The 12,500-nt window shown below is 33.9% G+C and overlaps 1 protein-coding gene across 9 annotated transcripts in view; it reads right to left on the reverse strand.

The window, feature by feature from the left end:
* Positions 1 to 12,500, reverse strand: part of LOC137657581 (uncharacterized) — a 72,545-nt gene that overhangs the window by 51,179 nt on the left and 8,866 nt on the right. For 8 of the 9 annotated variants that reach the window (XM_068391921.1, XM_068391918.1, XM_068391922.1 and 5 more), the window contains exon 2: positions 5,600 to 6,040. The exons of the other annotated variant lie outside the window; for it this stretch is intronic. In XM_068391921.1, coding sequence (XP_068248022.1) covers positions 5,600 to 5,711 — 112 coding nt within the window. In that variant the 5' untranslated portion in view covers positions 5,712 to 6,040. The remainder of the gene's footprint in view (positions 1 to 5,599; positions 6,041 to 12,500) is intronic. 9 annotated transcript variants of the gene reach the window in all.

A 12,500-nucleotide genomic window follows, 5' to 3' on the forward strand; every position in this document is an offset into this window, starting at 1 on the left:
ATGCATCAAGGCATATCTTGCGCAAACGAGCAGGGGAAAAATATGTGTATGAGTTCTCCCGCAAATGAGACCGGTATTAAATATCATTCAATAATTTTCATCAAACAATTGCGATCTCTCTCTCTCTCTCTCTCTCTCTCTCTCTCTCTCTCTCTCTCTCTCTCTCTCTCTCTCTCTGCAATACGTAGCTCATTGACGCTGACATTATTGAAGAACATGGTCCATATCGATTAGATGATATTGATGCATTAACTTGCAAACAAATATTGATCTCCATCCCATTAATCCACACCTTATTGCTAAGCGATGTTTCCAATCTGCCTATCCAGTTATTTTCTACATACTATTTATGAAGTCTTCATATATATATATATATATATATATATATATATATATATATATATATATATATATATATATATATATATATATATATAAGTATGCAAAATCAAATAAAAATACGATATCCACAGCGGATACCCGGCCCAAGTTAGGTTAACTACCTGTGAATAGATATAAACTCACGCTCCAACATAAAACCCGTGATAAATCTTCAACTTTGCTCCATCATTGGAAGGTATCTTACATTATGTCTGCTTACAAATGCAAATATGATAAAGGAACTTCCAGGATATACGAAATTACGTCATATAAGATCAGGCGTTCGTTAAGTATTGAATAACATACACAAATACATAACCACGTAAATGTGTACAGTACATGTATGTGTGCATTAATAGACAGACAGATAGCAACAAAACATCTACATCATGCAAGTAAGATATACAGACATGGTTACGTGTTGTTATTTCAAGTTGTGCGACATGAGGATCATGAACCAACAAAACAATGTTTGTTTTTCAAAGAATTCAATGAGAACGTTTCTCTTTCTACTATTCCACTATTCATTGTTTATTTGCCTCCCCCACCAAACCCTTCCTTTGTATTCAAAACATGTCGGTACAATGACTCGTACAAAAGGAAAACGATACAGAGTGAGAGGAAGGTCAACTTCCTTTGCTAAAACAATAGCATTTACTATGATAATAATGATAATGACTAAAACGAGAATAAAATCAAAATGATTTGCAACAATTATTTACAATTTTATTCAGTCTTATAAGGTATAGGTATATCTTTACCGATATCTAAAAAAATCACTCACGGTTGAGAAAATAAAAAAAAAATAATTTCTTCAATCTCTATCAGATTTATTCCCAGAAAAAAAAATATTGGCAATAATCTAAATGTGATCTATAAAAACTAGATTTGGCGTCAATAATAACATAATTAAATTAGACTCCATATTTCAAGAGGTTTTACACTCGACATGAAGAGTAAATATTAGAGAGAGAAGTCTAAAATTAGATGCTTTTTACACACAATGAATGACCTAAATCATCATTATCATTGTAAACATTAACATGTATTAATACAGACACACACATACACACACACACACACACACACATATATATATATATATATATATATATATATATATATATATATATATATATATATATATTATGATTCGTACTCTAGTCATATCATTATGGTATGTCTTTTTTTTAAGCAAAGGCTTAAAATGAAATTCTCCATCTGCTGCAGGTTGATCATATAAGAGGTAAAGATTTCTCAGCAACACATTTCAACATCGCAAACCCTACGGTTTTCCTTGCTAGTTATTAGACAAAAATTTAGACACCACCAGTCTGTTTTTTCTACAGACCTCCTGACTTAGCCTGTGTGCCAACCACACTCCAAAGCCTAAATGCATGTTTGTGTACACCGCTTTAAGGCGCATGCGCAACTATCACGTAACCGTGCATTTCCTTTCGACTTCCCTCTCCAAGAGTCACTATAAATAAGGTCGAATGAGATAAGATCATCACTATAATTTCCACAGCATCCAAATAAGGGAAGGTTAGCTTCATCCCTCCCTCACCCTCACATTCCTCTTCCCACATCCTCAGGATATTTAAAGGTCGTCCAGGGTTACGAAAAGAAACAAATGGCCTTATCCGTCACACGTGTTACCAGGTGGTTAAAACTATTCATATTAACCATTCACTTTTGAATTCATTTGTTTTGGGAGGAACAGCAATGAGGACGGGAGTTCGAAAACAAACAAACATTGCAATTTGAGAAGACGCAAATGGCAAAATAAGCAGTGGGTCAGGTTCAGCATCCAAAAGAGGAGGGTGACTGGTGACACACTGCAAGGAAACCGGTTGAGAGAGAGAGAGAGAGAGAGAGAGAGAGAGAGAGAGAGAGAATTGGTTAACATTTAACGTTGTAGGATACACATGAAATTAGTTAAAATCATAACTGTACACAAGATTATCTCATTTTGATTATATTTTACCACAGCAACATTTCTGTTTTTGACTACTGTATACACAAATGTACGATTCATGAATACTGTATTAATACAATTATGAAAACAAAGTAGGAAAAATGTATTTCCACAATGGAACTAAAAACCATAAACATATCAAATAGCAATAAATAATAACAGGGTACTGAAAAGCGAAATCTCAAATCCTGCAGATTTCTCAGCATTCCAGTGACAGGTGAATTGAGAAGCAGATATCGAAAGGGAAAGGAGAAAACATGATGGAAAGGAATAAAAGAATGTAAATGGCAGCCTTGGGATGGTCTTCGTCACGACTACGTAGCGTCGGAGAAGCAATCACGGTGAATGGCGATAAGCAATTCTTCCCCGCACGCAACTGCACGCAAATACGAGGCTGCCGAGGAGCAGGTACATTATGACCAAGGTGAGACAATGGCTTCTGTCAATCTGATTATCATTATTATTATTATTATTATATATATACATATATATATATATATATATATATATATATACATATATATAATATATATATATATATATATATATATATATATATATATATATATATATATATATATTCAAGCGTGTCACCCGTTTTAGTATGCTGCAAATTGCTATTAGCTTGCATCGTATCGGTTTTAAATTCTTTATCTCAAAACTAAGATTCACTTGAAAACTATTGTCAAAACTTTTCAAAAAGTAATATATGTATTCGAGAGACCATTAAACAATTTTCGTAAATGTACAGGTTTTTTTTTTTTCTTTTTGCCTGTAATTTATTGACATCTTAATGCAGGGTTTATTCGTCGGTTGATGTAAATGTGTGTGTGTGTGTGTGTGTGAGAGAGAGAGAGAGAGAGAGAGAGAGAGAGAGAGAGAGAGAGAGAGAGAGAGAGAGAGAGAAATTTATAGTCAGGATGTAAAAGGAAATATCAGCTTTGTAATATAATGACTCATCATAGTTAAACTACCAATAGGACGTCATACTTTCTCTCTCATTTTCTCTCTCCGCACAAGTACAAATGATAATCACTTTCCAGTAATAAAAAAAAACTGTACAATAGGATCGAAATGCGAAAATAAATAAAGTTGTTGAAATATTTGAAGTTCTTAGGTGATATATATGCAATGCTTTCAGCCCCCAATAGCCGTCAATCTTGTTCCTAAAAAAGATATTCAAATCAAAGAGTATCAAAATCCATTCGTTTAACAACAATTCCCCTTTTACGTATATCAACCATCATTAAAATCATGACTGTATTGGTAAATTAAATGAACCCATCTACAAACTCACAATTCAAAACATTATTTTTTTTTCTTTTTTTAATTAAAGATGATTACCTCTGCGCACATGAAAACAGGTTCTGATCAGTAGGAAATAATCTTCACATTTTCCATGACAAAATATTAAGCTAGTATTCTCAAGGATGGCATTTAACTCATAAGCAACCGTAATTTCGAGTACAAAACTTTAAGATCCTTACATTGACACCAAACATTCTTTCAACCTAACATAATGGAACTATATTCACCGATAGCCAACAACCATTTTAAAAACCAATTCTTTCGTGTTAATATTCTCTCTCTCTCTCTCTCTCTCTCTCTCTCTCTCTCTCTCTCTCTCTCTCTCTCTCTCTCTCTCTCTCTCTAGAAGAAGAAGAAAAAGAAGAAGAAGAAGAAGAAGAAGGATCTACGCCAAGGACACAGGTCTGAGGAATCCGGGATAAGAGTAGGTATTATGTAAGGCAAAATAACTTCCAAGTTATCATTTACGAATGGAAATTCTGCTTTTGGCAAAAACGTATTTCAATGTTTGCGTGTGTGCAATCACTTACATTCCGAATCTTAATTTTGGCAAAGACCACTTTTCATGCCTGCGAGTATTTCTCTGCGATTGGGGAAGGGTGTTTGATGTACCTAATAGATAGTTGATTGTGACAGGTTGCAACCAGGTCATCAACATTCACCAAAAATATTAGTTGAGAAGAACTGGATGGCGAACACCTGAAGACCTCTCTTTTAAAGGAAGATTTTGTGTACACTCACACACAAAATTTATGTATATACATACACATACACAGAAAGACACACACACACACACACCACACACATATATATATATATATATATATATATATATATATATATATATATATATATATATATATATGTGTGTGTGTGTGTGTGCGCGCGCGCGTATGTGTGTTTTAGGAAAGGTTAAGTTACATCAAGAAAAAGCTAAACTTTAACATTTCAAATCCCAGTACTATAAATAAAAATCATTCTACATACAGCTAGCATGTAATCCGACTAGGAAAAATAACAAAATAAATTAACAAAATACGGAAAAGTATTAAAGTAACATGTAAATGTACACATGGGGGACGATGTTTAAAGACCTCTCTCAAAACACGAAGAAATGCAAATAAAAAGCTCCCACCCAAGTGTACCTACCTACCTGCATTACAAACTGAAGCAGCGTGACACAGTGGGGCTTCAGTAGATAAAATGCAGGAACTCAAGAACATTTGAAACCATAAAAATGCAAGACTCGAAAATGTTAACACTTCATGGCATTAAGAACTCGATGCTTGATTTAAAGAGAAGTTACCTTTAATGACATTAGAATAAAAGCTATTGGAAATGAAAAAGAAACTATGACACGAAGGTTATGGGCAAGTGGCAATTCTTGAGGAAAACTAATGGATACTAGAAATATTAACAAGTGAAGAACTTTAAAAATACGCCAAAATAGAGTACATCGAAGCACAGAACAGTCACACGACTTTCGAAAAATGTTTACAGTTAGTTAGCTTCCGAACAATAAAAGGATACTTTTAATAGTAAAAAAATAGAAGATATTTACAAAACATTAACTCTACTAAATGCCAAAATTTCTTCAGATTTCACCAAACGAATGATTTCAAAATAGAACAGGTTGCATTTGCAGACTAAATAAGAAAATCTGAATTTGAACTTAAACAAGTGTGTAAGTTGAGAACAAGCTACGGTTTTAGAGCTTCCACGAAAAAAAGGGTACAAGGCCGGAGAACGAGACAAGAGAGCTTACAGGTCTCTGAAATAAGATCAGCTAAGAGAGAGAACATGACAGCATAAGAGCACTAAGAACTAAAAGACAAGAACCTTAGTAGAAAGCAACAGCACTGAGAGATCTTGAATTATCAAAACAACTAAAGATGACGTCACACACTAAAGAGGTGAGTTGTAAATACTGACCTTCCATTTCAGTCAGCGGCCGATGGGTGTAGAAGGAAGATGAAGCTCCTATGGAGGCTGTGGGCGGCGGAGGTAAAGGGCGGTTTGCCATCTCACTCAAACACTGCATCATTTTGTGTGGTCTTATAATTTCGTCTTTTTTATAAACTTTTTTATCCTTTGATTTTCGCTCTTCTTTAGAAGAACGTTTTGAGTCTTGTTTTTCAACCAAATTTCCTTCCTGTTCCTAACCTATTTTTCCCGTCTCGTTGACATTTGTTATCTTCGGGTCTTTAAACATCAGGCCAAGTTTTTTCTCTTTTAGGTCTTTATCGTCTTCCATTTTGTGTGTTAAGCACTAAATACTATTTGGGAAAAATTATTTTAACGGATTAACTGATAAACTGCTTGATTTTTAGTGTCTTTTCTAGAAATCTGTCAAAATAATACACTCATATCTTCCTAGAAAAATTATAAAAAATTACAAAAAAGTTATAAATCTGACCATATATAATATTGTAAGGACTAATTATACAACGTATAGAAAAGAAGAAAATAAATTAAAACGTCAAATTCATAAAAAACATAAACATACAAATAAATATAAAATGAATGATGTGTCCCCAGTTTAGTGTTCCCTGTAGATTACTAAACCAAAAAGGTTATCAAACCACACGTATGCGTATATAATCTATATACTTTTTCTAAATCAAGCCGTTTCCCAAAAGAAGGGGAAGGCCTCAGAAGATAAACACACACACACATGTATATAAATACAGTAAATATATATATATATATATATATATATTCATATATATATATATAATATATATTTATATATATATATATATATATATACTGTATATATATATATATATATTACTGTATATATATATATTTTTTTTTATGTATACATACTGTATATATATATATATATATACAGTATATATATATATATATATATACAGTATATATACAGTATATATATATATATACACGTGTGTGTGTGTAAATATCAACCACACTAGCATTTAATACCGAATTCTACCTTGGGAATATATATCCACTAGAATTCATTTATGGTAAGTTTCTGGCTGGCCAGAGATTCGAAGCCCTGTCTCTCAGCCGAAACCATGCCGGCGAGGTCTCTACCACCTGAACTATCAAGAGTTGGTAGAGTCCTCGCAGGCATGGTTTCGGCTGAGAAGGCAGGGGTTCGAATCTCTGCCCAGCCAGAAACTATTACCAGAAATGAATTCCAGTGGATATATATTCCCAAGGTAGAATTCGGTATCAAATGCTGGTGTGGTTGATATTTACATTGATTGAAATCACGAGTGTTAGTTATATATATTCATATATATATATATATATATATATATCTATATCTATATCTATATCTATATATATATATAATATATATACACATATATATATGAGAGAGAGAGAGAGAGAGAGAGAGAGAGAGAGAGAGAGAACAATACTTCGTTAAGATACAGGATATGCTTCAATTCTTGACATGCGTTTGAATATAAGAAAAATAAATAACCCGTGAAAAATCTTTTGTTATAATGAGTGTATTTTCCAGCCGAGTTCTCCATTTTATTACGTCCTTGACTACAAAATACTATAACAGGAAGAGACGTCCATTTCGCCACCAAGAAAAAAAAAGAAAAAAAAAGACAAATATGTCCAAAAATGGCATTTTAGCTTTCGCAGTATACAGCAGAAGGCTTCCCTCTGTGTTCGTCAAGGCTCTGTAACCCTCGTGCACCAGTGATACAGTGTGCAACAATGACGATTTAGTCAATTGCTGTACAAATATTAACTAGATACTCAATCATAATTGGATGTGCGATCCCCTACTGGTGATCAAATAGAGATGAAATTATTGCGCAAATCGCTAACATATTTCCAAGCACCAATTTCTTCATTGAACAATTCAAATCTTTGTTGAACAAAACTCACCTATATTCGTGATTATTATTATTATTATTATTATTATTATTATTATTATTATTATCATTTTTATTATTATTATTATTATTATTATTATTATTATCAACTAAGCTACAATCTTAGTTGGAAAAGAAGGATGCTACCCATCTGCTACAGATGGGTATATTTCAATGCACCTTTATGCACATCTAGGAGAGATAAACTTGAGACACGACTAAGTATGGCACTTCAGGGAAAACACGATAAAATAAAAATGACTTAAAGAAAAACATCAAAACTTACTGTGGATCACACATTACTTTTAATGAATTAACAAATAACAGAGATAATAGACTGATGTACGATGGTAAAAAAATAATTGAAAGGAAATGCATTCACTTTCAAGATAGCTGAATAGAAATATGTTTATGGTTTAATCTTTAACAGATATAATGAATAAGCGCAGCAAGAATGACAGAATATATTAACCCTAAACACAAGCTGCACGTAACTTCTCTCGCTCACATAATCAACAGAATAAATATATTGCAGCATATATGACCTCTGACCTCCACCATCCCTCTGACTAAAAACGACAGAGAGAGAGAGAGAGAGAGAGAGAGAGAGAGAGAGGGGCCTTATCTTTCTGGAAAATGCTTAAGTAGTACAAGGGGACGTCTGCTGTCATGACTCATTGGTCAGGGGTGAAGAACTTTATGGTTTCGTCTTTATTTTTCTTCTCCAGAAAATACATCCGAAATCCTACAGAAATTAAAAAAGGGGCTTCTGTCTCACGAGAGAAGCCTATGCACATCTATATATAAGAATTAATGCTTAGAAACAAAGGGAAAAAAACATCTGTTCTGCAGTTCTGCAGGTAAGTGACGCAAGAAGATGGAACTCGAAGGGGTTAACTATAAGTTGAGTAATAGGATACTAAAAATGTTTTACAGTTTCGTTGATTTTTTTTCCGGTGATTTAATTGCTAAAATATTACTATATTTTATGACGAAGGAATATGGATGGGAAGCAACTTAAGGTTTTCATGTAATGACCCGCAATTACTTCAATATATTAAAAGCAGAATGATAAATACGTTTAATGAAAATAAAATAGGATTTAAAACTTCTATTAAAAAGTATTCACGAGCCGTTATATTTTTAGATAAATAGTAAAAATTTCAATTGTAAATACAGTATTGTAAAATAAAAAAAAATATTTAAATATACGATGATGTATATGTTATAAATTGTATTTCATAATATAAAATAAAATAAAACAAAATTGATTTTTTGAGTAAAAAAATTTTTCTTTATTAGACGTCTTCAATTCTCCTACTAACTATCTCCTACAGCTGTTTGCGCCGAAGGTAATACAAATAAGGCAACCACGTGTAGTGCAAAAGGCAAAAAGTTTGCTCTCAAACCTTGCATAGTATAAATTATGCAACTTTTCTAAACCCATCTGTTCAGTAGTAACCCACCAATAACCTTAGCTAAACGCAAAGTTACTTACAGCTTTAAGTGATTGACATCTTGCATATTATGCATCAACTGTACTTCAGTTTGATCAAATGGCAAGGGAAATCGAAGAATAAAAATCATACCAATAAGCAGGTGGTCTTAGTTGCAAAGCCAAGGACAGGGGGTCTTTAGGAGATGGTGGTCTTAGCAGGAGAACCAATAGACAGCCTGTCACAGATAATCCGGACGAAGACAAAATCGCTAAGGTCAAGAGACACTAAGGCCTAAACGCGAGCTCTCTCTCTCTCTCTCTCTCTCTCTCTCTCTCTATCTCTCTCTCTCTCTCTCTCTCTCTCTCTCTCTCTCTCTCTCTGTGCAGACATCCATAAACCTCCATGAGCATAATTAAGGAATGTTACGTCATCCCAGTTCATGTCCAACCGTCATAAACCAGAGCTGTTTCTTTTTAGTCTTCATAATTTCGATTAATTACAAGAGATTGTGCCATATGAAAACTAGGTTATAAAAACACTAATTATCTGTGGAACGAATACTCAAATAACTTCATACAAGCGCGTGTATAATACGCACACACGTAATACACACACAATATATACATATATATATATATATATATATATATATAAATCCAATCCACCTAAACTTTCATAGAGTATCATATAGCAGATGCAACAGTATCAAATTTACTACTTCTTTTTGAAAAATAAAATACTCGATATATTTCACTACCTCCTGCCTCTCTCTCTCTCTCTCTCTCTCTCTCTCTCTCTCTCTCTCTCTCTCTGAGGTTTAGGATACACCCTATGCTCCCTCAAACACCTCGTCCTTTTACGGGTGAGAGGAGGAAGGCGATGGCTGAGGGTGTTGGCTCCAGAGATCAAGACCTGGATGACGTCATCCAACTAGAGCCAGCATCATCATACTACCACCGCGACGCGTCCTGACACCAGCACTATTACTATCACTATTCCTTCAATAGACTGGATATCTTATGGACTGTTCATGTAACACAACGTCAACATTCCCATACATTGTTCTTGGACATTTCTCCTGTAAACAGTTCTTTGAGTGATTGATGTAGGTGTATTTATGCCCTTGGGATTATAGCATCTTGCTTTTTAAATTAGGGTTATAGCTTAGCTAACAACAACAACAACAACAACAACAACAACAATAATAATAATAATAATAATAATAATAATAATAATTGTGTCGCTTCTGTAATTAAATATCGCTTCGCTTGGAGTATCGCCGCTTTCAAAACCTCGCTGATGTAAGATACATTTGAAAATTATAGAAAGTCTGTAAGATGTAAATTTCAGCTCTTTCAACTTTAATGCCCCGCAAATTACAGTGAAAGTTATAGACATCAAACGCTTAACAAAATTAAGAAGAGAGAAAAAAAAAACATGAGCTATCCACTTACAAGTAATCATCTGCGTGTTCTCAAACAATTACTCGCAAATTACGATACAGCTACTCCCGAAAGGGTATCCCCCCATAAAAAAAATCAGATCAATCATTTAAAATAGCACTCACTCGCTATCAAGCAGAAATAAGTACAATTAATAATGGTGCCCCGTTATTCACCATTGTAAGTTAATAAAGTAAATATGCAGACGTATAGTCCAGAAAGGGCTTCACTTAGACACTTCAAACACTTGATACCTTACCCAGCAATCTAGAAGAACAACGAATAACTTTGCGACCCTTCTTCCAGGAAGTAAATAGCAAATCAATTCAAACTGATTAATACATTCTTCAGTTTAAAGGTTTAAAGGCCACTCGTGAATAGCGGAGGCAAGGGACAGCGGCATTGCCCTAGCAAGCACGACAATTCCCTAAAGAATTACCAGATATACATATGATCAGCGCCCTAATCCTCTCTCCACGCAAGCTAGGACCAGAGAGGGCCAGGCAATGGCTTGATCAGCAGGTAGATCTATAGGCTCCCCAAAACACTCACCCTTAGGTCAAAAGGATGGTAAGGTTGCAGACACTAAAGGAAATAACGAATTTGAACAGGACTCGAACCCAAGTCTGGCGATCACCAGGCAGAGACGTTACCAATAGGCCAGAACAACCTATACGTATCCATGACCTAGTTATAGCATTGCGAGCGATACCTAGCTTGCCAAGTCTTCAGAAGATCCACTTGCCATTTATGCAAACATGTCTAACGAGTTGTAAAATTCCCATACGGATCGAATTTCAAGTAATCAAGATTTTCGGGGGAAACGGAACCATGTTCATTCTCTTCATTAACATTATTATTGTTTTTATTGATATCAATGGTTATTCTCACCGAATAAAAATTCAAGATTTAAGATTTCATGAAATAATTTCGATGGCATTCTGCAAAAGCCTTTCAGTCTAAGTTCGTATTGACTCAGCCTTTATTAATAACTAGTGTATGAGACCCGTCAAAAATGAAGGCTAAATATTTAGATAGATATGTACACACGCACTCAGATTCAACCTTCCCAACCCCCTCTCCCTTTCCTCTCGGGGTAGCCCCCTCTCACCTGGGAATGACTACCCTCTCCCCACACCCCCTCCCGAGGGACGGGGAGTGACCCAATAGTTATAAGTTTGACAATGCCGCTGAACGTGACCGATAATATATATATATGTATATATATATACATATATATATAATATATATATATATATATATATATATATATATATATATATATATATATATATATATATATATATATATATACATATATATATCAGACGTTTGCTCTTTATTACATAGGAGAGATTCATAAATTCAGTCATTATGGCTTCCTGATATTTAAAGAATTCAACTAATTTTGAACAATAACCCACTCACACTTAAAAAAAAACGTTTACACTATTTCACTAATACTAATAGCCATTTTAATTCATAATACCAGTCAAAAGACAACTTAGATCTCATTCTAGATACTCTGGGTCAACTTTAACATTGGCGAAAAATCCCAGGTCATCTATGACTATTTCTAAAACACTTTCAAACCACTCAACTACGGTTCCTAAAAAGGGAATCTTACATAAATGTCAAAATATATTAAAGAAAGAACTTGGTTCTGAACGTAAATGCAAAGAATGTGTTATAACGGTTTGTGGAGTGCCCTGAATTGTTTGCGTGTTTTTTTCTTAAAAGCAATATTTTCTCTTTTAGAGCTCTCGTTAAGAATATAATTAACTAATATTCATACATATTGGATCATCAGTGTCGTATAAATACAAGCATGTACACATATACATACATATATATATATATATATATATATATATATATATGTGTGTGTGTGTGTGTGTGTGTAGTGTGCATAACATACATATATGCATATGGGCGTATGCTTGGGTATGAATTTAAAGGAAAAAAACAAATACTGTACAAGAGACAGCCTAGGCAACAGTTCCTTTCCATAACCTCGATTTGGAGAACAATCCTTTGGAATGCAAAAGTCAGAAGACGATAAAAGTGGAGGCAAAGGCTGCAGAAA

This window comes from Palaemon carinicauda, chromosome 18 (assembly GCF_036898095.1).
Source record: "Palaemon carinicauda isolate YSFRI2023 chromosome 18, ASM3689809v2, whole genome shotgun sequence".
Lineage (NCBI taxonomy): Eukaryota > Metazoa > Arthropoda > Malacostraca > Decapoda > Palaemonidae > Palaemon > Palaemon carinicauda.